The 27,062-nt window shown below is 49.9% G+C and overlaps 2 protein-coding genes and 1 long non-coding RNA gene across 6 annotated transcripts in view; 1 reads left to right on the forward strand and 2 right to left on the reverse strand.

Moving 5' to 3' along the window:
* Positions 1 to 4,195: 4,195 nt before the first annotated feature.
* Positions 4,196 to 16,051, reverse strand: NOL6 (nucleolar protein 6). 3 transcript variants are annotated; one of them, XM_038552612.1, is made up of 27 exons: positions 15,904 to 16,051; positions 15,586 to 15,751; positions 13,935 to 14,141; positions 13,733 to 13,849; positions 12,254 to 12,433; positions 11,710 to 11,878; positions 11,355 to 11,489; positions 11,107 to 11,270; positions 10,900 to 11,020; positions 10,627 to 10,685; positions 10,442 to 10,543; positions 10,124 to 10,239; positions 9,778 to 9,955; positions 9,252 to 9,374; positions 8,937 to 9,085; positions 8,717 to 8,792; positions 8,354 to 8,494; positions 8,098 to 8,215; positions 7,862 to 8,016; positions 7,596 to 7,759; positions 7,117 to 7,269; positions 6,784 to 6,881; positions 5,920 to 6,044; positions 5,697 to 5,786; positions 5,110 to 5,304; positions 4,892 to 4,993; positions 4,196 to 4,648 (listed from the first exon to the last, which is right to left on the reverse strand). In XM_038552612.1, exons 2-27 carry the CDS (start codon positions 15,637 to 15,639, stop codon positions 4,499 to 4,501), a joined length of 3,441 nt encoding a protein of 1,146 aa, XP_038408540.1. In that variant the 5' UTR covers positions 15,640 to 15,751; positions 15,904 to 16,051; the 3' UTR covers positions 4,196 to 4,498. The 3 variants fall into 3 exon arrangements, with proteins under 3 accessions (XP_038408540.1, XP_038408542.1, XP_038408541.1); XM_038552613.1 differs by lacking the exons at positions 4,196 to 4,648; positions 4,892 to 4,993; positions 15,904 to 16,051 and having other exon boundaries at positions 5,121 to 5,300; positions 15,586 to 15,853; XM_038552614.1 differs by lacking the exons at positions 12,254 to 12,433; positions 13,733 to 13,849; positions 13,935 to 14,141; positions 15,586 to 15,751; positions 15,904 to 16,051 and having other exon boundaries at positions 11,630 to 11,749.
* A 5,821-nt stretch (positions 16,052 to 21,872) lies between these two features.
* Positions 21,873 to 26,372, reverse strand: LOC106559490. Of its 2 annotated transcripts, none has more exons than XR_005366925.1 (4): positions 26,109 to 26,372; positions 23,461 to 23,523; positions 22,586 to 22,746; positions 21,873 to 22,005 (listed from the first exon to the last, which is right to left on the reverse strand). It is a non-coding gene; the product is annotated as an uncharacterized LOC106559490 (long non-coding RNA). The 2 variants fall into 2 exon arrangements; XR_005366926.1 differs by lacking the exon at positions 26,109 to 26,372 and adding an exon at positions 24,671 to 24,964.
* Positions 25,381 to 27,062, forward strand: part of UBE2R2 (ubiquitin conjugating enzyme E2 R2) — a 123,545-nt gene continuing 121,863 nt past the window's right edge. The window contains exon 1 of the mRNA XM_038552623.1: positions 25,381 to 25,954. Coding sequence (XP_038408551.1) covers positions 25,778 to 25,954 — 177 coding nt within the window. The 5' untranslated portion in view covers positions 25,381 to 25,777. The remainder of the gene's footprint in view (positions 25,955 to 27,062) is intronic.

Raw genomic sequence — 27,062 nt, forward strand, 5'->3', positions numbered from 1 at the left:
CATCCCAGCTCAGTCTGGATGCTAATTACAGGGCAGCCACCAGCTGCCTGCCCCAGGGAGAGGCGTCACAAGAAAGATCTAGGGGAGTAGACAGACTACAGCAGGAGAGTCTGCAGTCAGACTTTAGGTATGACTTCCTGGGGATGGCTAGAGCCGGGATCAGTGGGTAATGGACTCCAGGGAGACCCCGTGATTGAGAGATGGGAGTGGGAATTTTTGAGGGGGCCGATTGGAGAAAGGCCAAGATGCTGTATCTGTCTATCTATCTATGCCATATAATGATTGCCATCGTAGCGATAATTAGACCTCCATCACATAATTGTCCTTTTTCTAGTGGGTGGAATAATTAAGTTCTAGTCTCTTAGCAAGTTCGTGGATTATAATACAATATTGTTGGCTAGGGAGACAGAGGAGATTCAGGCTTGAGCTAAGGTGGACCAGAGTGTGCACACTCCTACCCCTCCCCTGTCCTTAGCTCTGCTGCTCTAGGTCGTGCTAACAGCTTCATTCAACTGCCCTGGGTGGAGAGAGACCAACAAGGCTGGCAGGTGGCCCAGGACAGGGAAGGGGGCCAGGCTTTGCACTCTTCTCTGCCCCATTTTGCAGATCTAGAACTCAGCTTCCATTCCCTTATTTCTCTTCACCCCAGCCCTGGGATCCAGGAAAGCCCAGGCTCAGCAGCAAGGCCTGGAGCCAGGATGCCTAGATTCTTTGGATTTCCACCTCTAGCTCCCTGTGTGACCCTGGAACAAGTTCCTACACCTCTCTGGGCCTCATGCAAACCAGAAGAATTATCCTCCCCATCTTATTTTCAGAAGCTGAAGTGGGAAAGGGAAATGAGTCTCCCTCTGGGTTTGAAACACCTTGGTCCCCATTAGTGCCATGGGCAGTCTAAGAGTCCCGTTCCCCCCACACCGCCTCCTCTGTCTTTGCAGCAGGATGGGCAAACAGGCTGGCCTCTTCCTGAGTAGGGTAGGGGTGACTCACGTGCCCCAGGCTTCCCCTCCCCTTCATCTCTCACCTGGATTAATCTATGACTCACAAAGTAAGTACCGGATGTTAGGGGGGTTACATGTGTATTTACTGGGGTGGGGGCACTTAGACTAGCTCAAATCTGAGCAGCCCTCAGAACCTCATTGAATGGGAACCTGCTGCAAGGACCCCTGGGCTTCGGGGTCTTGCTCTTTTTCTCCCAAGGAAGGTGCTAGGCAGAAGAAAATAGTCTGTAGCCAAAAGGATTCTGGTTTAATAATTTAAAAACATTTTTTTAAAGATTTATTTATCTTAGTGATAGAGAGCTACCACGAGTGGGAGGGGGAAAGAGAATCTCAAGCAGACTCCACTGAGTGCAGATCCCACAGCCCTGAGATCATGACCTGAGCCCAAACCTAGTCAGATGCCCAACCGACTGTGCCACCAAGGTGCCCCAAAAGGCTTCTGGTTTAGAAGGGATGGTGATACCAATCAGAAGAGAGGACTCTTTGAGAATTCATTAAATGTAAACTACATAGGCTCAGAAGTTCTGACAGAACTGGGGAAACCAAATCCCAAGAAAAAAGGCTTTATTTAGGGCCATTTAAATAAATCCACAGTAAAAATTTGAGTTTTTGCCTTTTATCTGAGAGTGTTTTTCCTGACTTGCTCTTCAAAAAGAGATTTCCCCTTTTACAGCGACTCAGAGCTGAAGGCAAAAACCGGCACAGACTAGCACATAGACATGTGCACCACACTCCCAAAACACAGAGCAGATAAATCACCCCATACGTCCGACAGACTCCCCCCAATCCATGTCCACCTGCAAAGTTAGATGCAGGAGCCCAGAGGCAGACATACCCATGGGGATGTAAGCTACATCCTTGTTCACACAGTTCCTTCTAGTCTCTCCTTTCCTTCCAGTGAAGGTCTAGTTCCTCAGGCCACCCGCCTTTACCCCCAAGGTCGTCTTAGACCACACTGGCCTCACCTTTCCGGAGAAGACCTGAGGAAAACAGGTCAGAGCTGCAATGTGAGGGGCTGAGACGAGCCTGGGCTTCCAGCTCTCTCCACACCCCATCCCCTAAGCTATGCTGGAGGTGTAGAAAGGATGGGGCGGCTTCTTGGGTCTGAGTTCCAGGCCCTCTTCCCTAACCACATCATGCACCCTGACAAAGCCGTTTGCATCCCCATTTTAAAAGTGGGGAGGCTGGGCCCTATGAGGGGAGGTGACCTGCCCAGGAACACAGAGAGAGGTAGCAGGGCCAGGGTTCACTCCCAAGGGGGGCCTGTTGCCTGCACCTCTTGGAGCCACTGCTGCAGAATCTGACCTGGGGCAGATTATTCCACACTGGAATAATCTAGAACTGTGTTTGTGAAAAGGCCAGAAGCCACAGGACTGAAGCTGACCCGAGGATGAAATAGGAGGGTCTGAAACAGCCCAGCACCATCCCTCCTTAGAGCCTAGGGAGGGGCTGTGGAGAAAAATGAATGAGGAGGAGCCAGGGACAACCACAGACTGCAGGTCCATGAAGGCTGGAACTGCATTTCTCTCCCCAGCAGTAAAGCCCTGCACACATACGTGTGGCCCTCATGAATCAAGGACACGGAGATGCAGACCCCAGCTCACACAGCCCATCAATGTATTCTCTATGCCTATTTCTAATCCTATGACAGTGACAGCTAGGGACCGGCACAGGTTCACAGAGACTAACAAAATTGGGACAAAGTGGAGATCAGGGTTCCCATATGTGGCTTATCACCTTAAGGACGAAGCCTGAGAGCCAGGCCTCTGAGTGTCCCCACCGATGGGCCCCTGCCTGATGCTGCACCTGCTCCCTCATCCAGAAAATGAGGATAACTAAGCGCATACTTCACAGGGCTGGCATTACTGTACAACTTCCCACACAGGAGATAGGTAAAATACCTACCAGCACGCAGCATTTGCTAGGCACTCGGTGGATGTCAGCTGTACCTGAACTCTGGGGCCATGGCTCTCACCTTCACCACCCCGCACACTCAAGGCAGGGGGTACAAATTATGACTCCCTTTCCTTGAAGTCTTCTGGTGGCCCTGCTTGCCCTCCATCTGCCTGGCTGGCTGCCCCTTCTGCACACACCTGTGTCCTACTGGAGCATAGCACTGTCCTCAATGCCACGAAAACTATGTTCAAACATGTCACCTGCCCCCAAAGAGGTTACATGTAGAGACAAAGTTAAAACTATGTGAAAAATGCAGAAAAGCCAAGATCATGGGGAAATTAAGTGATTTAATTTAAAAAATTTTAAAAAGATTTTATTTTATTTATTTATTCTCATAGAGACACAGAGAGAGAAAGAGAGAGAGAGACAGAGAGAGAGAGAGGCAGAGACACAGGCAGAGAGAGAAGCAGGCTCCACGCAGGGAGTCTGACATGGGACTCGATCCCGGGTCTCCAGGATCACGCCCTGGACTGAAGGTGGTGTTAAACTGCTGAGCCACCCAGGCTGCTCCCAAGTGATTTAACTTTAAATCCAAGTTTCAGACAACAGAAAGGTTCACACCACTGTAGGCGACTATGAAGTAAACTGAACAATCACTACTCTCGTGTTTCAGAGGAGAGAGCACCTCAGGCTGGGGGCAAGGGAAGGGTTGGAGGCGGCAGCACTATTTGAGCTGAGTCTGGAGAAACGTCCAGGATTAGGGGAGACGGAGAAGGGAGAGGCTGCCGGAAGTGGGGTGTGGACCAGGCTGAAAAGAGGCAGCACCCCCTCCACCCTGCCCTGGCACTGAGAGCTCCTGAAGACCGGGACTTGGGTCTTGCTCCCCTCTCCACCTCCACTGCAGGAACACAGTGGAGGCAGTTTGAGACATGAATGGGCAGAGAGATGGAGCCTGAGGGGGTTGGGGGGTGCGGGTGAGATGCTGAGCAGCCATGGGAGCGCTCAGGGCTTTCTGTACCCCTTGCGCCTTCACTCACCTAGCCCCTTCTGCCCTCTGTGCTTTTCCATGTCCCACCCTCGAAAACAATAGCACCTTGCTCAATACTGGCATTCTGTGACCCTCAGCAGATCTCACCTTCTCTGGGCCCTATTTAAAGGCCTGACACTACCCCGAAGGACATACTAAGGTCTAGGTGCATACCCTGGTGATGGGAAGGAGACAGAGCCTCAACCCTGGGTACATGTCCTCCTCTCTAAGCTTCTGGAAACATCCTAGGAAGAAAAAAAGCCCAGGCCAGAGCTGAGAGGTGGATGGATCTCTTGGAGTCATTTAGTTCCCTTTCTGAGCTGGCTCACTCTCCTCTCCTGGGAGTTCAGACAAGCCCAGTGGACTCTGTGGAATACCAGGCCCCTGCCCCGATGGTAAAGCACTGGACAGAAAATTAGGGCAGGGCTCTTTTGGGGGGACATCTCAGTGTGTTCAGGCCAGCAGATACTTCCTGAAGGACGTGTACGTAGCAAGGGTAGAGGTAATGCCACTGACATCTTACTCCAGAAGTCTGGAAGTCCCGCTGTCACCTATAGCTTGCTCCTAGGGCTGGAGATCACACGGTCCACCTCTCACTTCGGGCCTCCACAGCCTGTACCAGGCCTTCACCCAAGATGGCAAAGTCCTCCAGGATCGCTTCTACATTGGGCACCATCACCAGCTCCCCACCTCGAGACATTACCATGCGCCCCTTTGTGTTGGAGGCCTAGGGGAACCAGAGAAATGTGGACTGAGGAGTCACAAAGACACACCCAGAGACAATAAATGGGAGTGGGGGTGGGGGGGTGGGGGTGGAGAGGAACAGCAATAATGGAGAGAGACACACAACACACGTGCTTCGCATGTGACCTGTGGTCACTTGGGGAGCATGCCACGTACAGACACACATGCCCACATGGAACAACATGTACACCCTCGGGAACACATGGGTTATCACCAGCCAGCACACCTTGAAGGGCTGGGGCTGGAAGCTGGTGGGCTTCCAGAGAACACCGATCACCTCTCCACCATGCTGGTCATAGAAGAAAAGGGCCAAGTCCCCAAAGGCCTCCTAGGAAAGGGCAGGACATAGGTAAAACTACAGGTGGACACCTGAGAGCCCCCTCCATGGCCCCAGGTTCACCTGGATGTCCCCTCCCCCAGTTTAGTCAGCCCTTTAAGACCTACCCTGAGCTGTGCCAGATAGAGCTGAGGAGGATCATAGCCTAGCACAGGCATCAGGGAACAGGGCCCTGGCTCACTGAGCAGGCCACGGCAGAAGGAGGCAGCTGGTGAGTCCACGGCTTGGCGGTGCCGGGGGATGTGGCGGGGAGACAGGCGGATCAGCACATCATACATATCCAGGGGTGGCCGGAACACTGTCTGAGGAAGGGTAGGAAGGGGTCAGCAGCACCCACTGGGAGATGGACCACAAAGTCTCCACAAGCCCACTTTGGTTTTCTCCTTTCCTTTTTTCTGACCGCCCCCCAATTAAGAATCCAAATCCTCATCTGAAGATGGGAACAGAACCACAGCTGGGGTCAGCTTCAATCCATCAGGAGGAGCATAGGCTGGAAACATTAGGCCTGGATAGAGCCAGGCCCTGGTTTTCCTACAGGCTCCACCACTGTCAGGCACCATGGGCAGCTTCAATGCCTTTTCTGGATTCAGTCGCAGCAAACGAGGAGACTGAGCATCCCATGAGAGGCCCTACAGCTCCAGACTTCCAACGTTCAGAGGCAAGAATCCCCAGTTACCCATGTTCAGGGGCTTACCCGGATATCGCCAGGCCCCTGGGGATCCATTAGCTGCTTCTCTAGGACAGGCAAGGCCTCAGCTGCCAGGACCACAAGCTGCTGTAGGATCTGGGTGGGGGAGGGGAGTACACATACATCAAATAGATCAGACCTAACAACAGGTCTCTCTTAGTTCAGGCTGGGCCTACTTTTTCCATGGGGGAAGAAAAACACAAATTTGGAGGTAGGAATAGGATTGAACCTGGGGTGAGGGTCCATCCTGTGTCCATACAGAGTTTTTACGATCCTGGGGGGTAACGATAACCATGACTGGGAGTTGTGTCCGAGCTGCCAGGAAGCCACTACGGATCTCCGCCTGCTCCTCCACTGTGAACAAGAGGGGGTCCTGGGTCAGCCTGCTCCTTTCCCCTGACATGCTCTGCTGCCCCAGGTCTTCTGGTGGCCCATCACAGGGATTTTCCAATGGCCCTCCCGCAAGAGACAAAGGCAATGAAAAGGACACCATGTTTGTCTCCATTGGGTGGGGCATTAAACTCTCAAGCTCAGCCCAGAGGCAGAATTTTCCACTGCCTGGCACCCCAGTCTAGTTTCCGGGCTTGCACAAGCTGAGGCCTGCCCTTGACCCCCTCCAACCCTATGCTCCCACACACCTGGGGAATTAGGAAGCTGACACCTTCCTCTCTGCCGGGACCAGGAGCTCCTCATGTTACAACTAGAAACCATCACCCCCACTCCCCAAGAGGTCGAGACATCTTTCTCTAATCCGGGCCCTTCCCAGCTCCCCACAAGCCTTCTCACCTAGTGCTCAGGGTAGCCTTCTACTCTCCTCCCCCCTTCACCACTCTCACCAGGTAGCCTCCTTTCCACCTCCAGCCTGTTCTGTTTCTGATCATCGTACAAGCAAACCGTAGCTCTACAGTCTCAGGACTCCCTAAGGCCTCGAACTGGGTCTCTTCCTCCTAATAACTTCCCACTCCAAAGCCATCAGGGTCAGGCACACACACATAAACACTTCTCAGACTGACAAGGAAAACCCTGTGCACCCTACTCTGCCATCCACAAAGGGTCGTTCCTGCAGTAGTCTGACCCCAGTCCTATCACTTACCAGTGAGCTCGTTGTTAAGGTTGACAATAAGAGGGTTGTTCCTCCAATCAAAGGTTGATATCAAAAAAAGGAACCGAAGGAAGCCCACCTGGGGGGAGCTGAGAAGGAAGAGTGAGCAGAGAGTCTAGGTCCAACCACCCATCCTAAGGCTTTCCTCATGGTCTAGACAGCCTAGACCCCTTGGCATGGATTAAGGAGATAAGGGGTGTCTTAGAACCTCTTTTGTCACTTGTTTCAGCTACCCTCCTCCATTTGGATTGAAGGTACAGCCTAAGGGATGAAAGGTGGCCTTAAGGGGAGCTTTCTGGCTAGGGAAAAGATGGAGGGAATCACCTGGGAGGGGTGAAGGGCTCAGGGTGCAGGAAAAGAGCAGCAACCACAAGGTCCAGGCTCTCATCACTGAGCCCCTCACCCAGAAGCTGGGCGCGCACCCATCGCTTGGCCAGCCGTGCCACACCTGAGAAGGCTGGGTGCTGCTGCTGGAGCCTGTAGAAGGGAAAGAGAGTAGTGACAATGAGACTCAGGCCATCAAGGCCCAAGAACCATATTTCAGCTTCACCACCACTATCTACTCAACCTTTACTGAAATTACCCTCTCTGCTGATCCATGCTATGCAGAATCTCACATACCCCTAACTAATGCCAACAGGTTAGCCAATGAAGTGGCAGGGTGAGGGTTCTAGAATTTGCCAGACTCCATAATTCATATCCCTATTATACTACCTGGCCTCCCAGAAAGGCAGGTGGCCAGGAAAGCAAAATGGGAGCAGGGAAGGATCCACAGGCAAAAGAACCTGTGCAGGTGGCCATACCCATGCAAGGCACTGGTGAGCAAGGGCAAATGCCTCGTGTCCCTCTCAAGGTGGATGGAGGCAGGTGTATCCCTCAATGAGATCATCCCCTCGGGGCTTCGCATTTCCCTCAGGATCTGGGGCTCCCGCTGATAGGCCACACGAATCCGGAACACGAACCCATCCTGTTGAAAGGAGTATGGGGTGGGAGATGCATGTCAGCCTGCAGCACCCTAACACCCTGTCTCTTCCCTCTCCGGAGAATCCCTACCCTGCACCAGCCTAACCTTGAGGACATCAGTGTGTGTGGCCGTGGCACGACACCGCAGCCCATGCTGTTGCATGAGCAGCTCTGCCAGGCGCAGCTGGAAAGCAGCTCGGACCCGCCGTATGGCCTCAGCATCCTGTGGCCACTGACCACTGCCCTCCAGGTGACATACCACTAGGAAGAAAAGTAGGAGGTCTCGAGACTGTGACATGGAATGGGAAGGGTTCCTCTCATCCTTCCTAAGAGGCTCCTCACCGGTCATGGGCTCCACATAGGCTGGACAGGGCTTGTCGGGCCGGGGTAACAGCGAGGCCCGATCTCGCAGGTGCTCATAGAAGGAGTAGGCTGGCCGGACTGGGGTTGGTGGGAACACCTACGGAAGCAGCAGGGCTAAGGAAGGGGCCTGGGACTGGGAGAGAGTGAACATATGAACTGGAAGGGGGAATACTGGTAGGTGGGGGAGAGGCAAGAGGTCACAGGCAGAAAGGGCTCCCTGCCCTTCACACCTCACCTCAGTGTAGCGCAGCACCGGGTGAGCTCCCTGCACAGCAGACACAGTCAGCGGGAGACCTTCCAGCCCCCACAGGAGGCGGCTGAGGTCATCGTAGCAACGTACTGCTGCTGCCAGAGCCTCCTCACCTGTGCTGGAGGTCTGAGAAGGAGAACATGGTCAGGGAGCCAGGATGCTATAGAACATCCCCCACACAAAACTACCACCACCACCTGGGACTGTGCCACAGCCCAGGCTGCATAGAGCCAGCACCCCCTCTGTTGGACACTATGGGAAGTGCAGTCAGGCTGAGGTTGCAACTCTCCACCCACATGCTAAGCTGCAACCCCTGGCTTGATCCTATCCCTGACACAAGACCCTTACCTCTTTTGGGCTTTGGATCAATGCGTCCAGAAGGCCCCCCACATAGTGGACACAGGTATCTGGGATGTTGGCATGGCTGGGAAAAGGGGTACAGCACAGACTCAGTGTGGGCTGAGCAGCTGCTGAGACATTAGCTGCTCAGCACAAAGCCTGGGCCAGACCCTCCTAAAAGGTTCCCCAGTCCATTGCTGCTTCCCAGCATCCAGATGCTAACACTCACAGTGCCAAGAGGTGAGTGACCACCTGGTGGGGAATAAGGCGCTTCTGGGCCATAGAGGCTGCCTCCCAGACTACAGCTTCCCGAATGGCTCCGTCCTGGAAACGCCGAAGCTCTGAGCGAGATCCCCAGAACTGGCGGAAGTCAGCAGCCTGAACAAAGGCAATGGGTGGTAGGAGAAATCAGATTTTCTATCAGAAATCTCTGACAGGCTGCAATCCAAGTGGCATGGGAATAATCCATACCATTTCTGCCAGCACACAACAGACTCCCCCCAAACAGGGCCAAGTCATCCCCCAAGACCCCAGGGCTTCTCACCTCAGGCTGGTTGGCCTCTGGACCCAGCTCAAGGACACTGGTCAGCCCCTCAGGCCGGAGGAGCAATCCCAGGGTCAAGGTCCCAGAGTCTCTGTGCTTTGGTGGATCTTGGCTGATGTCCCACTATAGGGTGCAAAAAGGCTGAGCTCAACCCAAGGATGCCCCAGCTTGGTCTGCAAACCACTTTCCAACTAGGTAGAAAGATCTAGCTACAGGAATGGGGTCTTTTATATCCCCTGGGACCCCAGATCTAGTCCCCCTTAAACCACAAATTCCCAGGGCACCTGGGTGTCTCAGTGGTTGAGTGTCTGCCTTAGGCTCAGGTTGTGATCTGGGGTCCTGAGATCTAGTCCTACATCAGGGAGCCTACTTCTCCCGCTATGTCTCTGTCTCTCTCTTTGTGTCTCTCATGAATAAAAAATAAAATCTTTAAAATAAATAAATAAATAAATAAATAAATAAATAAATAAATAAATAAATAAATAAATAAATAAACCCACAAACTCCCCACCCCACAGCACCTCACCTCTGAGACTGGGGGCCGAGAATGAGCCAGCAGGTGCAGGCGGGACCCCAGACCCTGCTCCAGGAGGGGGGTCAGTGCGCCCAAAGCAGCTGAAACATAGTCCCCACCAAGATCCTGCAGCTCTGGCCACAGCTTTAGCCGGTGACATGCTGCCTGCAGACGACTCAGTGGATGGAGACTAGAGGGGCACAAAGAGACAAAGAGACAGAATGAAGTATTGCTGACCCCAAATACCACCCCTCCCAAAACCAGGAAGATCTGAACACCTCCCTGAGCACCTCTGCCCCATCAGTGTAGCCTTAGGGAAAAAGGACCCACTGACATAGCCTGCCTGCCCTAAACTTACTGCAAAACATGGTCAAAAGCCCGGATCATGGGTTTTGGAGTCATCAGCAGAAGCTGGAATCCGTCATCGGTTCTACTGTCCAGCAATGCCATAGACAGCCGTGCCTCATGCTGTACCTGCGGCCATGGGGTAAACAGGGAACTTACATGTGAGCCTATCACAACTATACCCTTCCTTCATGGACCTGACTGCTCAGACCAAGAGACATGCCTAACCTAAGTTCTCTGGAGAGGAATTTCTGGGGCTCTGGTACTGGCAGAAGGGATGGAATCTGGATTGGGACATCAGGGGTACCTCGGAATGGGGGACAATTGGTACCTGGTGGTAAGTAGAGGCAGTAACATCAGCACAGAGATTGAGATAGCCTGAGGAATCCAGGAAGACAACAGGGAAGGCCTGGTGGAAGTCAGCCAGGGCTGGCTGGGAGGCAGAGAGAGAAGCCAGTCAGGACTGGGGACTTACCTTCAAGCCTCCTTGCCCAGACCCAGCCCTGCCCCACTCACCAAGGAGGGATCTGAGCTGAGACATAAGCTGATCCCGTTGACTGTTAAATCTGTGGTGGCTGAAGTGAGCCAGAGGTATGTCAGAAGGTGTCCTCCTTCTAGGGGATCCAGCCCTAATGACACTCTCCCTCCAGTCAAGTGGCTGCAACTGCCTGCTTCTAGAATTCAATCTGCTCATCTGTCTCATGGCAAGAAACTGAATGATCCCTGATATGATGAGAAGATTCACAGGAAGAGTGAAACCCTTGACCTTTCCGAGTCTCACCACCTTACCCAGAAACTGCAAGGCACTCCTCAGGACCTGGTAGCCACTCATGGTGGTGTGGATCTTGCGTGTGGACACAAGGAAGGCAACCAGCATGGAGACAAGAAACCCACTGAACCCTCCTAGGCCCTGAAAAAGAGATGCAGAGAGAGGCCTGAGCTCAGGGCCAGCCTGCCACTCAGTAAGGCAGGGAAGCTGGGCCACTCGCAACTCACCTTGTCCAGTTCCCGCTGCCGCAACCAGACCTTCAGAAGTGCCACACCATCCTTCAGCCCAAAGGCTGAGCCCAGCACTGTGGACAGCAGCTGCACATGGGACTCAAGGGTCATGTCCTGCAGGACCCACGTATTATAGTGGGGGGTGGGAGGCTCTGGGCTACCTGAGGGAGAGGAGAAGCCATGAGAGGAGAAATCCCCACAACATCCTTCCCTTCAGCTCCACCTGGATACCAGGGCCTGCTTACCATCCCCTGGGGGACTCTGCCCTCGGTACCAGGCAGAGCGCACATTGTTCTTAGATGGCAAGAGGCGGCACGGGCGGAAGAAGTCAGGTGGAGGGCATGGATGCAGACGTACAGTGACCAGGCGCTCATCCTTCCCTGAGGGAGACAGAGAGTGATCAGATCTGCCATGTGGGCCCCTGTGGCACCCTCTTCCTACCTGAGGGCCCATGCCCTCCCACCTTAGATTCTGAGGTCCTTATACCTTCCCCCCAAAACTTGAGGCCCAAACTTCTCACCTTGGATTTGAGGCCTCCATATCTCCCCCACTAAATCTGTCATCCCATACTGTGCCTTCAGCCCAGTGTGTGCCTCTCACCACGTGGCCGAAGCAGCAGCGAGGGTTTCAAGTGACAGCCATTGGTGTAGGAGAAGTGAACACTGCCAAAGAGAGGGTCTTGGCTCAGGTGGTGAGCCAAGTGGGCCAGGTAGAGAGCACGCTTGCGGAAGTAACGCTGGTTCAACCCATCTTTGTCCTGTAGGATCTCCTGGAGAGGGTCAGGAGAAGGGGGAGATGACCAGGCCCGTCAGTACTATTATTAGATGGCTTGTGGGGCCAGGAGGAAGCCAAGGTGAATCACAGTTTAGAAACCTCAGGGATTTTTGCTGGCTGGAGTGTCTGAACCAGGACTAACAACAATATACTTAGTTCTCAGATGAGAAGGCAAAGTTCCAAAGGGTAGCAACTGACCCAAGGGCACATTTAAGCTGCCCTCAAGAAGATAGCAGGGGTCTGCTCTCTTTTGATTTCCAGTTCAGATTTCAATCCCCTGGCCAGTGGCAGGTGGGAAAGAAAGAGGGACCCAGGAATTTGTAGGTGGTAAAGGAGCAGGCCTCTCCATCCCCCAAATACTGTACCTTACCCTGGGCATGGTCACTGCCATGTCCACATTGATGTCCGGCCGGACGCAGGTGCCCAGAAGGTAGCTGCCCACAACAGTGACCTGAGACGGAGGCAGGAAGCAAAAACAGCCCTTCACAGTATAGGGCACTTGGTGGAGGGGCACTCGAACCCCAGCTGGGAGCCAAGTCTGGTCAGTCAGCTGTGGGGAAAGGCAGTGATACATATTAATTTCATTGCCTTCCGGACACGTCCCCTTGATGTCTAGTAGACATATCACATTAAATGCATCAACACATTTGAAAATAAACCCCTCGTCCTTCTATAAACATGTCCTCCCCATTAAGGAAACTTCATACTAGTTGTTCAAGCACAAAACATGTAAATCACTGGACTCATCTCTGTTGAGAATACCCATTTCACTGTCAAGAGCATCCAGGCACTGACTGCTTCTGTACTTCTCTATCCTAGTATGAGATGCCACCACTTTCCAGGGGATTACCACATAATAGGTTTCTAACTAGTCTCCCTGATTTTACCTGTATTCTCCTCCATTCTACTTTCAACACAACATCTAAGTGAACTTTTTAAAAATGAGGTGAGATCACATCACTGCGCTACCAAAAAATGTACACAGTCAGCGGTTTCTCATTTCACCCAGAGCAAAGGCAAAGTCCCTGTTTCAGTGTACAAGGCCCTATGTGAAATGTCTCCTTCCTCCACTGCCTTTCTGAACTTGTCTCTTATTTTCCCTTCATTCAGTCCAAGCAACATACCAGGCTTACTCCTGCCTTTGAGCTTTTGTGGTGTTTATTTCCCCTTCCTGCCATGCTCTTCCTCCTTTAGATATCTATATGGCTGACTCATTTCCTTCAGATCGTCACACTAATGTCACTTCAATAAGGCCTATCTCAACCACCTTATTTAAATTTGCAAACCAGGGATGCCTGAGTGGCTCAGCAGTTAAGCGTCTGCCTTTGGTTCGGGGCATGATCCTGGAGTCCCGGGATCAAGTCCCACATAGGGCTCCCTGCATGGAGCCTGCTTCTCCTTCTGCCTATGTCTCTGCCTCTCTCTCTCTCTCTCTCATGAATAAATAAATAAAATATTTAAAATAAATAAATAAATAAATAAATTTGCAAACCACTCCCATCTTCTGATATCCCCACAATCCCCTCACCTCGCCCTACTTTCTCCTTTTCCTGTACTGCTTACTGTTTTCTAACATTGCTACACAGTTTACCTGTCATGTTTATCATCTACTATCCATAAGCCCAACACTAGAAAGTAGACAGCTTGTGTTCACTGATGTGTCCTAAAAATGTAACTGCTGCAAAGAACATAAGCGTTTGCTGAACAAATGCACAAGTGGTTGACTGTACTTCCAGTGGCAATGAAAATGAGCTCCCTAGCACCCCTCTGGCAAAGAGAAAAGCTGTTTCAGATGCCCACATGGAGGACCTCTCCTGGGCTTTCCAGTTCTTCTCACTGCCTGCTTTACCTCTCTCTTAGGAGTTGAGGGCACCCTGAGGACTCTCTGGTTGACCTCCCGTAGGAAAGCATCAATCCGCTCCTTTTTCTTCTCTGGCAGCCTCACTTCCTTTAGTAGCTCCTCTACCTGTAAGAAGAGACAGCAGAGAGTCCTTCAGCCTCAGGGTTCCAGGCCCACCCCTCTAATAAAAGCCCCAGCCACCCAATAGTACCTGTAAACGAAGCAAGCTGGAGTGGAATAGACTCTCAGTCTCCCGAAGACGATTCAGCTCCTCATTGGTAGGCTCCTTATACAGTTCTGCCTGGCTAAGCTTCACTGGCTGCAGGAGGCCCTCCACTGGAGACCCAGACAGGGTATGCTTCTTTGAGGACTCCTTCTTTCCCTCCTTGCCTGTGCCTTCCAGAGCTAGTTCCATTACCTGTGGCCAGTGAGGAGAGAAGCCACTGTGAGGTCACAGACATCAAACATCCACTGCCAGAAGTGCCACCATAATGGGATGTGGGCAAAAACTTCACAAGCTCCTGTTCATTCTTTTGAATGGGAGCCAGACTGTGAAACTTAGGATTATCATTACTTAGAAGAACGTTACTAAGCTCTAGGCTGAAATTCCTTGAATTGAGGGCTCCCTGTCTATGTGACAGCACAAGCATGGAGCCCTGCCTGAAGTTGACAGGGTTAGTAGTTGACTGAGTCCTGACCTAAACAATGCCTGAGCTTCTTGTATTTCCAGGTACCATGCATCAGGGAGCTTCCTCTTCTGCTGGGTTATCTGCAAATGGGAATCTGCAAATGCCATCTCCACTCTTGCTCTATCCAAATCCTGCCAGGCTCTACCCCTGCCAGCAAGCCCTGACTATAGACTACATCAGTATAATGTTAAGTGGCCAAATGTTGGAAAGAGCTGGAATCTACTGCCTCTGTAAAATATACTCAGTATGTCATCCAATCCTCAGTAATCCTGGCAGAAAATGCACACTTGAAAGAAGTCCCCTGAGCTGGATTCCACAGTTAGCATGCATTTTTTTTTTTAAAGATTTTATTTACTGGTTGCCTGGGTGACTCAGTGGTTGAGCCTCTGCCTTCCGCCCAGTGGTGATCCTGGAGTCCCAGGATCGAGTCCCACATCGGCCTCCCTGTATGGAACCTGCTTCTCCCTCTGCCTATGTCTCTGCCTCTCTCATGAATAAATAAATAAAATATTCACGAATAAATAAATTAAATATTCATGAGAGACAGAGAGAGAGAGAGGCAGAGACAAAGGCAGAGGGAAAAGCAGGCTCCCCCCAGGGAGCCGGATGCGGGACTCAATCCCAGGATCCCGGGATCACAACCTAGGCCAAAGGCAGAAACGCAATCACTGAGCCACTTAGGTGTCCAGGATGCCTATTCTGTAAGCAGGCTTCACACCCTGGTCTGCAGGGTCTCAAACCTTCTCCCCTACAGCCCTGGGCCCCGCCCCCACTCCACGTTCCTACACGGGGAGAATCTCACTGAAGGATCCCAGAAGCACCACCATGTGCCCTCTGTTAGAGCAGCGAGCACAGAACTGGGCTCAAGAGATTAGAAGGTCTCGCAGAATGACGAGGAGAAGGACCTGGTTAGGAAAATGATCCACGCCGCGGGGGTCTCTTCAACTTCCAGGTGAGAGCTCTCGAAGGAAAAAGCTCAAGAAGCTTTATCGCTTCTATCCAAATAACGCAAGTTCCCATCTCCCTCCGACTGTCTCGGTGCCCAGACTGGAAATGTGGGGGAATAAGACTCCTCCAGGACGGACTGCCTCGGCGCCCCTGGCCGGCGAGCTGCCAGGCTCTGCCAGCTCGGGCAGGTAGAAAGCACTCCTTCCTGCCGGAGGGCTCACCCACCTCTGGCTCCCCAGCACCTCCGCGATCCTGCGCTCCCGCAGGCGCTGGCCCCATAACTCCGGGTCCAGGTCTTGCTCCAGTACTTCGGGTAGGAAGCCCACGTGCTCGGCACAACTTCTTCCCACGTGGGCAGAAGTGCCGAAGCCCTCCGCACAATCACCGAAGCCTGGCAGCGGAATCGCAGAGGACTTACGAGAAAGTTGCGGCAGCCCCGCGGCAAACCCCCCGCGCCGCGTGGGGACCAGCCTCGTGCCGCAGGACTCCGCCCCGCTCCGGAACCATTGGGTGAGCGCTCGAAGGGCCGCTCGCCATTGGTACCTGTCACTCTCCAGGCCCGCCCACCGAGGGGGAGGAGCCAAGCCGGCTTCTCCCATTTACGGTCTCTTTGCGACGCCAGACCGGAAGCCTGCCTGTAGCTTAGCGGTCGCTTTCTTTCCCTCACTTCCGCAGCTTGCGTCGAAAGAGGAAGGGCGGGGCTGGCTTGGGCGCTCGGGGCTGTTGGTTCTCGCCGCGGAATCCTGTCCGTCTCATCCACCACGTCTTACCGAATCACCAGCTTCGTCAGTTCTGCCTTCAAAATATATTTCGAATTCATTCATTCTCTTCTGTCTTTAGTACCAAATTTAGTTCAAGTCAAATCGCCTTGTGCCTAGATTATAAGAGCTTCTCCAGTTTATTTTTAAGTTTTCCAAATCTACCCAGTGTAATAATATAGTGAACATATATCCTTCAGGTACCCATCCTTAGTGTTTGTTTTGTCAAATTTGTCTTGTCTTTAGGTATTTATAAACTCTTCTGCAGAACCACTTGAGAATTCCTTCGCCCACATCCCTGAATACTTTGGCATATATGTACTAAGGAGAAGGACTAATTAGAGTCCACTTACAAAATTATAGTCCATTTATCAAATTTAACTTTGATTCAATACTATTCAAATTTTGCTGATTATCCCAATAATATCCTTTACATGGTAGCATTTTATTTCTTGATGCAAGAGCATGCATCAATTTAGTTGTCATGTTTCTTTTCTCTATCTTAATCTAAGAACATTTGGGGAACTCTCCCTTTTTTGGTCTTCTATAACAACATGTTTGAAGTATAGGACAATCTCATTCAATAGCTTTTTTGTACAATATACATACACACATATGTATACACACATATGTACATATGTGTGTATGTAATTGCAGAATGCATAACATGCATATATAAAATTACATGTATATGTATATAGAATTATAGGTATGCATATAATTATGCAAATGTGTGATTGTGTATACATATATATACATACACGAAAATTACATAAGGGTACAGCTTGAATATTCATAAACCAAATATACCCATGTAACCAGCTCCCAGAAAAGAAACAGAACATTTCTTGAAACTTTAGAATTTCTCTTCATTTTGCCATCTAATCATTATGCTCCAACAGTACCTACTATCCTGACTTGCATTTGCACAGATTAATCCATGCAATACCTTTTATTTTTTTTTTCATGCAATACCTTTTAAAGGAATTTTTCACAAGGGTGGTCTTGTCCTTTGATCCCTTTCCACATGGTTGCCAGAATTTAAAAAATAAAATAAGGCCAGCCCGGGTGGCTCAGTGGTTTGGTGCCACCTTTGGCCCAGGGCCTGATCCTGGAGACCTGGGATCCAGTCCCCCGTCAGGCTCCCTACATGGAGCCTGCTTCTCCCTCTGTGTCTCTGTCTATCTGTGTGTGTGTGTGTGTGATGAATAAATAAATAAAATCTTTAAAAATGATCCCAGGGTCTTGGAATTGAGCCCAGCATCAAGCTTCCTGCTCAGCAGGGAAGTCTGCTTCTCCTTCTCCCTCTGTGCATTCTCTCTCTCTTTCTCCTTCTCTCTCTCATTCCTCCTCAAGTAAGTAAATAAAATCATTTTTTTAAAAAAAGAGATATAAACTGGATCTAAGCTGTTTGCTCTGTCTAGAATGCTTTTTCATGACTTTTTCTCTTTTTCATCCTTCAGTTCTCAGGATAAGTATCACCTGTGTAGTTAGGCTTTCCCTGATCCTCTAAACTGAAATATATTTTCCCTTATCATTCCATTTATTTCCTTTTTTAAAAAATAAGCTTTGATTGTTTATCAATTGTCTTTTTTTCCTTGACTGTAAATCCATGAAAACAAGGACCAGGTCTACATAGCCAATGCCTAGCACACTGTACATACTCAATAAATGCTTACTGAATGAATAAAAGAATTAATGAAGCCAATGTCAACCTTCCAGCCTTGTCTCTTACCATTGTTTCTGTCAAACTTTATGCCCTCGCTATATTGAACTACTTAGATTTTCTCTACTATCTTGCTTTTATGTCCTGGGCCTTTGAACTTGCTGCCCTTTTTGCTCAGTGTTTTGATTTTTTCCCCAGCTTTATTGAGATATAATTATTGTATAACCTAAAGTTTAAGGTATACAATGTGATAATTTGTTACATGTATATGTTGCAAAATGATTACTACAATAAGGTTAGTTAACACATTTAATACATCCTTCACTTCACATAATTACCATATGTTGTTATTGTTATGGTAAGAACATTTAAGATCTATTCTCTTAGCACCTTTCTTTTTTTTTTTAAAGATTTTTATTTATTTATTCATGAGAGACATAGAGACACAGGCAGAGGGAGAAGCAGGCCCTATGCAGGGAGCCTGATGTGGGACTCGATCCCAGGGACTCCAGGATCATGCGCTGGGCCGAAGGCAGATGCTAAACTGCTGAGCCACCCAGGTGTCCTTCAATACAGTATTGTTAACTATAGTCACCGTGCTGTACATTAGATCCCCAGGAACTTATTTCTCTTATAACTGGAAGTCTGTATCCTTTAACCAATATCTCCTCATTTCCCATACTATCACCTGGCAACCACAATCTACTCTGTTTCTATAAGTTTGGCTTTTTTATTTTTTTTAAGATTTTATTTATTTATTCATGAGAGAGACACAGAGAGAGACAACCACAATTCACTCTGTTTCTATAAGTTTGGCTTTTTAATTTTTTTTAAGATTTTATTTATTCATGAGAGAGACACACACACACACACAGAGGTAGAGACACAGGCAGAGGGAGAAGCAGGCTCCATTCAGGGAGCCCGATGTGGGACTCGATACTGGGACTCTGGGATCACGCCGTGAGCTGAATGCAGATGCCCGACTGCAGAGCCACCCAGGCGTCCCAAGTTTGGCTTTTTTAGATTCCACATATAAGTAAGATGATTCAGCATTTGTCTTTCTCTGACTTATTGCACTTAGCTTAATGCTGTCAATGTTCATCAATATTGTCACAAATGGCAGGATTTCCTTCTTCATGGCTGGAGAATGTTTTGCTAAACAAGATTTCCTAGAGGAGATGGATTTGCGCTAAGTCTTGAAGTATAATTTGACTTTGCATTGACGGAGAAGAGGAAGCAGCACTGTTGAAGTATGATCAAGCACTGAAGATTAGAGAGATAAGTCAACCACTCATTCCATACTGAGTGACACTTAAGAAATGGCAAGCACTATGCTCAGTGTCAAGAATAGAGAGATAAATAGGACATGATGATGGAGCGCCTGGGTGACTCAGTGGTTGAGCATCTGCCTTTGGCTTGGGGTGTCGTTCCTGGGTCCTGGGATTGAGTCCCACATCGGGCTCCCTGCATGGAGCCTGCTTCTCCTTCTGCCTATGTCTCTGCCTCTCCCTGTGTCTCTCATGAATGGATAAATAAAATCTTTAAAAAAGAAAAAAAGAAAAAAAAAAAGACATGATGATCACAAGCCAGAAATCAGGAATTGTGTTCTTGCCCTCACGTTTTATAGGCTGGCCCTCTATGCAATTAAAAAAAAAATGCAGCTTTTGACTTTTATTCAGGAGACCAGATGGGTTGCCCCAGGATCCGGTTGCCAACCCTGGGGCCAAGCAAGGCTGGAAACCCACATCTGGCCCCATTTCACCCTGAGCTGCAGCCTCAACTCCAGGAACCTGCTTGCCACCACTGCAAGTGCAGGTAGAGGGAGCCTGGTGAGAACTGGATGTTGCTATTGACTCATTTAAAAAAAAAGAAAGAAAAAAAACAAAAACAAAAACAAAACCAACCGACCAGACAAACTCATTCTATTGATTTTGGGTTTTTTCTTAAACAAACAAATCAAAATACACTAAGATTCCCTGCTCCCCATGACCAGTGGGCCTGGTGGGGGGCAGCATGACCCCCCCCCCCCCACAACCACATAATTTCTGTATAACCCACCATCTGGGGCAGAGGATGGGCACATGGAGGCCATTGGCTCTCGTATTCATTTAAATGTAATCTCACAAAGGTTTATTCTGTCCTTGTTCTACCTTCATTTAAAATTTGCCTTTACCCCTGGTGTACCTGGTTGCTCAGTCGGTAGAGCTGGCAACTTTTGATCTCGGAGGTTGTGAGTTTGAGCCAATGTTGGGTGTAGAGATTACTTAAAAATAAAATTTTAAGGGACACATAGGTGGCTCATACTAATACTCAGTTAAGTATCTGTTGATTTTCGCTCAGGTCATGATCTCACGGTTGCGAGATCAAGCCTTGTTATGGGCTCCGTGGTGGGCGTGAAGCCTGCTTAAAATTCTCTCTCTCCCTCTGCCCCACTCCCCTTTTTTTTTTTTTTTTTTTTTAATTTATGATAGGCACACAGTGAGAGAGAGAGAGGCAGACACAGGCAGAGGGAGAAGCAGGCTCTATGCAGGGAGCCCGACGTGGGATTCGATCCCAAGTCTCCAGGATCGTGCCCTGGGCCAAAGGCAGGCGCCAAACCACTGCGCCACCCAGGGATCCCACTCCCCTTTCTAAAATAAATAAAATAAAGTCTTTTTAAAAATTGCATTCATTGGGCAGCCCGGGTGGCTCAGAGGTTTAGCACCACCTTCGGCCCAGGGCATGACCCTGGAGACCCGGGATCCAGTCCCACATCGAGCTCCCTGCATGGAGTGTGTTTCTCCCTCTGCCTGTGTCTCTGCCTCTCTCAATCCGTGTTTCTCATGAATAAATAAATAAAATATTTTTTTATAAATAAAATATCTTTTAAAAAATTGCATTCATCCCCCCAAAAAAAGAATAGTAAAAAGTAAAATTGCATTCACCCCCAACATTTTCAGTTTTAGGCCTTACTTTAATCATCTTCATTAGTATTCACCAAAACTTGCAATGATATTATTTATCTAGTAATTACTTGTTTTTGTGTGATTAAGTCTCAGCAACTAGAATGTAAGCTCCTTGAAGGCATAACTAAATAATTTCCAACTCGTTCATTACTGTATCCTTGGTATTTAGCATAGGGCCTGTCACCTAGCAGGCACTCAAAAAATATTTGTTGAGTGAATGAATGGCTCTTTCTTAAGAGCACCTGAGAGGCTGGGAGAAAGATGTAAACAAATAATTGCAATATAGCATGGAGGTGATATGATATGCATGGATTGCTATGGGCATATTAGCTTAGGAATATTACAGTACTTTGGTTAAGACAGCCACACTTCGGGCATTAAAGAGGACACGAGGAACACCTGGGTGGCTCAGTGGTTGGGTGCCTGCTTGCCTTTGGCTTGGAGTGTGATCCTGGAGTCCAGGGATCAAGTCCCATATCAGGCTTCCTGCATGGAGCCTGCTTCTCTTCCTGCCTATGTCTCTGCCTCACTCTCTATGTCTCTCATGAATAAATAAATAAAATAGTTTTAAAGAAAAGAGGACACGGGATGTGATGAGCACTGGGTGTTATATGATGGCAAAGAATTTAAATTAAAAAACAAAGAAAAGAATCATGGAAGGAGGGATCCCTGGGTGGCGCAGCAGTTTGGCGCCTGCCTTTGGCCCAGGGCGCGATTCTGGAGACCCAGGATCGAATCCCACATCGGGCTCCCGGTGCATGGAGCCTGCTTCTCCCTCTGCCTATGTCTCTGCCCCTCTCTCTCTCTCTCTGTGACTATCATAAATAAATAAAAAATAAAAAAAAATACTAAAAAAAAAAAAAGAATCATGGAAGGATAACTGGGTAAGAAATCCAATAACCTGACTTTTGTATGTGGCCCTTCCCTTTATGCTCTGGCTCTTAGCTTCCTTAAATAAAAAATAAGGATGATAGATAAAATAATTTTAAAGAGTTTTTGTAGTTCTGGCATTTTATTCATGAAATGTTGATTCTGATTCTTTCCTTTAGGAAGTCTCATGGGAAAATTAGGTTCCAAAATGATGGAAAATACTAGCTGAGTGTACTTGGATTCCAAAGAGGGTATCTTCTTTTCTCTCCATCATGAAAATCCTCCTCTTGCAATTCATCCCTCCTTGTGTGTGATAGTGACAGAGACCTGCCCCTACTGAGCTTGTATCAGATAACTGAAGTTTCTTTATACCTCTTCCCTCCCTAATAAATAAACTTCTGAAATCCTGGAAAAAAAGAAAAGAGCAGTTACACTTAGGTGGGATGGCCAAGGTTCAACTCCGGGTTCTACCATTTACCTACTGCATAACCTTGATAACCTTCTTAACCTTTCTAAATCTTATTATACCCAGGAAAACAGATGTTCTAGTATGGATGTCATGGATTTTTTTGAGAATTAAATAGGATACTGCTTGTAAAGAGCCTGTCACATACTGATGCACAGCAAATGTCAGCTATTATTGAGAAAGATTGGGCAGCCTGGGTGGCTCAGCAATTTAGCGCCGCCTTCCGCCCAGGCCATGATCCTGGAGTCCCCAGGATCGAGTCCTACGTCGGGCTCCCTGCATGGAGCCTGCTTCTCCCTCTGCCTGTGTCTCTGCCTCTCCCTCTCTGTTTCTCAGGAAACATAATTTCATAAATAAGTGAAATCTTTAAAAAAGAGAGAGAGAGAGAAAGATTGTGGCTCCTTAAGAGCACTATTTGACTTCCATGTGTTAACATACATAGAATGAAAAAAAAATTGGTCTCCTAAAAAAAGGCATTATATAAGGTGAGAATTAACCACTCTAAAGCAAATACCCCTACCTCTCATTTATCTTTCAAGATTTCCATATCATTTCTCTTTGGAAGAAAGAATTCTTCAAGAGAGCCCTCTCTTGAAGAGCACCAGGTGATGCCATACAGACTGAAGGCGTGTGTCCCGTTTTCTTTACCACCAGAGGGCACCAATCAGTCAAATCATTGACCTGTCATTATAAAACACTATGAGAAAGCTCTAGGAAGCTGTTTCTGCCACTCATTCTTCTGACAAATATATTTTGAATACCTATAACATGCCAAACATTGTAGTAGCTTGTATATATAAAAAAAGAGCTTGTATAAACAAGACCTGCCAACCTTATGGAATTTATAATCTTGAGCACCTACTATGTGTTGGAGAGGTTCTATTAGACATGGGGGTGGAGGGTGAGGTTCAACTTGTTGTTGTTGTTACTGATTGTTTTCCTGCTCTTGGCTGTAAGCCCATGAGAACAATTACTTAGTGTCTACTTTGGGTCAAACAATGTACTGGTTGCTGTGGATCCATGGCATGAATAAGACACAGTTGCACCGTACTAACAAACAATGTCTTACCTGCTAGGATGAAAAGGCATGAGACATTAGATTCTAGAGTTCCTCTGAGGTGAGAATGAAGAACCTTAAGTACACATCTTATTAACTAACACATTAGGCTATGAGCCTTCTAGACGGGTATATGTTTATTAGCCAACCACCTTAGGTTATTAGGGCCATAGTCATTGCAGATATTTACTATGAGCAGCTTCTGGTCTAGCTGACAGGTACCTGTTCCAGTGGATTGGGCTAAGAATTTACCATCTTCTGGGTCAGGGTGGGACTGTGATGAGTTTATGAGGGTGAAATGCTTTGAAGATGAACTTTCTGCCTATTTGTCTACTCACATCCTTGTTATTAAAGGTGTCAACATCATCTCCCACATTTCCAGGTCAGCAATCTTCTTGTCCCTAAATTGAATGGTGGAGGAAGGGGAGTCAGAACCATAGAGGGGGTGGTAGTCAGAATATACCTATGCCTTAAATTTTTTTTCTTTCTTTAAAGTTCCTATTTATGGATCATTTATCATGTGCTAGTCATTGTGTCAAATGCTGTAAACAGATGATCTCATTTAATATTTACAATAGTTTAAGTTGGGTATAATTAACCCTTTGTTACAGAAGCTGATGAATAAGGAATGGATAAGTGGTAGAGCCAGGGTTGGAACTTAGAATCTTTTTGATCTCAAAATTCTAAATGTGTGGAACTCTCATAGTATCCTGACTTTACTAGGAATTGTTTCAGCAGTTATCATAGGACATGCCTTCCCAAGAGAACGAACGGGCTATCCTAAAATCATGAGGATTTAAGACTGTCTCCGTATCTCACTTAAGTTATGATTATCTTAAAAGTCCCTCAGTTCCTAGTTGGACCGTCTAGCTGAAAGGATCTATAGGGGGTCAAAGTTCAATCACAATATTTTCCTTTTAAGATTTTATTTTATTTTTTATTTTTATTTATGTATGATAGTCACAGAGAGAGAGAGAGAGAGGCAGAGACCCAGGCAGAGGGAGAAGCAGGCTCCATGCACCGGGAGCCCGACGTGGGATTCGATCCCGGGTCTCCAGGATCGCGCCCTGGGCCAAAGGCAGGCGCCAAACCGCTGTGCCACCCAGGGATCCCTAAGATTTTATTTTTAAGTAATCGCTACAACAAGGCGGGTCTTGAACTCACAATTCCGAGATCAAGGGTCACATGCTCCACCAAGTGAGCCAGCCAGGTACCTAACCCCCCCCCCCCATAGTACTTCATTTTACAAATAACTGAGGGATAGCTAGAGCACTTGCCCCAAATCACAGAGAAGCGTCAGAAACCCAGGTTTAGTCTGCATTATTACTTCTCTCTTTATTTCCCGCAACTTCCTTTCCGTAGTCATGAAGAGAAGTAGCAGCGGCCTATCTGCCTTCCCCATTTCTCGGATGGGAATCGGCTCCCCCCCCCCCCCCCCCCCCCCCCCCCCCCCCCCCCCCCGGGGTGGCACACTGCCCTCCAAGGACACATGGGCTTGATATGTAAACAAGATATGTCGGGACACTTGTCCCCACCGATAAGACTTACTAGCTCAGCGTATTCTTGGCAAGGACCTATTAAGTGCAGGGCCGGGGCAAGGACTTTGTGTCACGGGGAGAGGCCTGCAGAGGACCAGGGTTCGACGGAGGATGGCTGCCGAAGCCTGTGGCTACACATGGGGAGAGGAAAAGGGAAGGCGCCGACAGCTCTAGGGCCAGTGGTCCCGTTCCCCGGAGCTCCCTAGGAACCGCGGCGCCCAGCGGCACAACTGTCATTTTTGGGCCAAGGGCATCCCCCGCGACTACCCTCGGCCCTCACAGCAGCTTGGCCCTTTAAGGGCGGGGGACACGCGTCGGCGTCACAAAGCGCCGCCACCGCGCCGGGCGGCAGGGAGGAGGCGGGGAAGTGAGAGGAGGAGGGCGGGGGAGGGAGCGGAGGGAGAGGAGGGCGGCGGAGGGAGGGGCGTGCGCACGCGCGTCTGGCCGCCCGCCTCCGAGAGCCGCCCTCCCTCCCGGCGCGCGCCCCTCCTCCCGCTCTCCCTCCCTCCTTCTTCTTGGCTCCGTCGCTCCCGCGGCGCGAGGCGCTCTCGCTCTTCTCCTCCTCCTCCGTCGTCGCCCCTCCCCCCGCGCAGCCGTCGCCGCCGCCGCCGCCGCCGCCGCCGCCGCCGTCGCCGTCGCCGCCGCGAGACCCCAGCGCGCCGCGCTCCCCCCGCCCTCCGGCCCCGCGCGCCCTTCGGCCCCGGCAGCCCCTGAGGAGAACGAGAGGGCGAGCGAGCGCGGCGCTCCCGGGCCGGCTCGGCCCCCTCCCCTCACCATCGCCGGCCCTTCGCCGCTCTCCTCCGCTTCCACCCCCTCTCCCCCCCCCAGCCAAGTTGAGGCCCCCTCCGGGGGGGGGAGGCCCGGGACCGGGAGCGAATTCCCCTAACTCCCTCAGCCCCTCCCCCCACCTGGCCCGAGTGTGAGGAAAAAGGCCCGGCCCGCGTCGTGTGTGAGGAGGACCCGGGCCGGCCCACGGGCCGTCTGGGGCCTGGTCCGGCCCGCGGGGTGTGTGAAGACAGGGGCCCGGTGCGGCCCGGCGGAGGGCGAGCGCAGGGGAGGGGCCTCGTCCGGCCCGGCCGGTGCGAGAGGACTGGGGCTCCGGCCCGGCGCCGCCGCGATGGCCCAGCAGCAGATGACCAGCTCGCAGAAGGCCCTGATGCTCGAGCTGAAATCCCTGCAGGAGGAGCCGGTGGAAGGCTTCCGGATCACCCTGGTGGATGAGTCCGACCTCTACAACTGGGAGGTTGCCATCTTCGGACCCCCCAACACCCTCTACGAAGGCGGCTACTTCAAGGTACCCCTGCCCCCTCCCAGGCCATGCTTCCCCGGGCGGAGGCCTCCGCTCCCCGCCGCTTCCTGGGCCAAGAGTGAGCGCGAGTGTGTATAGGGGGCTCCTCACCTCGGCAGCCCCCTCCCCCCATCCGTGGAAGCAGGAAGGCCTTGCTCACCAAGTGCCTTTTCTTTGTCATGGGGGCGGGGGCTGGAGGCCAGACTGCACCGGGAAATAGGAAAGCCTCTCTGGCTAGGGTAGTGGCTACCGGAGGAGGAGGGCTGTCTTTGTTTTGTTTTCCCAGCTGAGGAGGGTGTGTGGGAAAGAAAGGTGGTCTTTCCCCTCTCGTATGCCCATCAGAACCGTCACCGCGCCGGCTGGAACTGCCCCAGAGGGCAGAGTGACCTGCACTTATTGGATTGAACCTTTCTTTTTTTGGGGGGTGAGGGTGGGGGAAGGGTATTAACCTGTCATCACAAAGGCTCTCTAGTGACCTGACACTTTGAGGATGTGATGGGCTTCTTGCGTGGTGGTAGTTCCAACTTCGCATTCCAGTGGGCGGTAATGAATAGGACCCTAGGGGTGGTAAACAAGGATGCCTGCGTTTTCATCCCATTATCTACTTGAGGGAACGCTAATTTAGCCTCCTTTCTGTTCTCTTTCTCTGTTTACTTCAGTGGTATTTCAAAATGCCCTTTGTCCTCACCCTGCCACCAACTTTACTGGCTCCCCCCCCCCCCCCAATGTAGAAATATCTGCAGACCGTGGAACGTGTTCTGTAGGGAGGTTGCGAGTTTCCCACCTCAGGGAGACAGAATTGAAACGTTTTTATTCAGGTGGTTAGCTCTAGCAAATGGGGTGGTCTCACAGATGAAAAGTATCATCTGAGGTGAGTTGGTTTCACTGAGAGGGACTGATCCTTAGTCCCCCTCCTGATTTTGGAACAGTGATTGTTCCTGAATCCAGTGGTTTTCTTTTTTTTTTTTTTATTCCCCCCCCCTTTTTTTAAATTCTAAGATAACTTGGCAATATTGAGTTTGTTTTTGTTTTTACTTTACCAATTTTGTAGGGACAAGTCATAGATTGAAGGTAGAATGCTTTAAGTGGTGGAGGCAGAGACAGGAAATAAGTG

Source organism: Canis lupus, chromosome 11, assembly GCF_011100685.1.
Source record: "Canis lupus familiaris isolate Mischka breed German Shepherd chromosome 11, alternate assembly UU_Cfam_GSD_1.0, whole genome shotgun sequence".
NCBI lineage: Eukaryota > Metazoa > Chordata > Mammalia > Carnivora > Canidae > Canis > Canis lupus.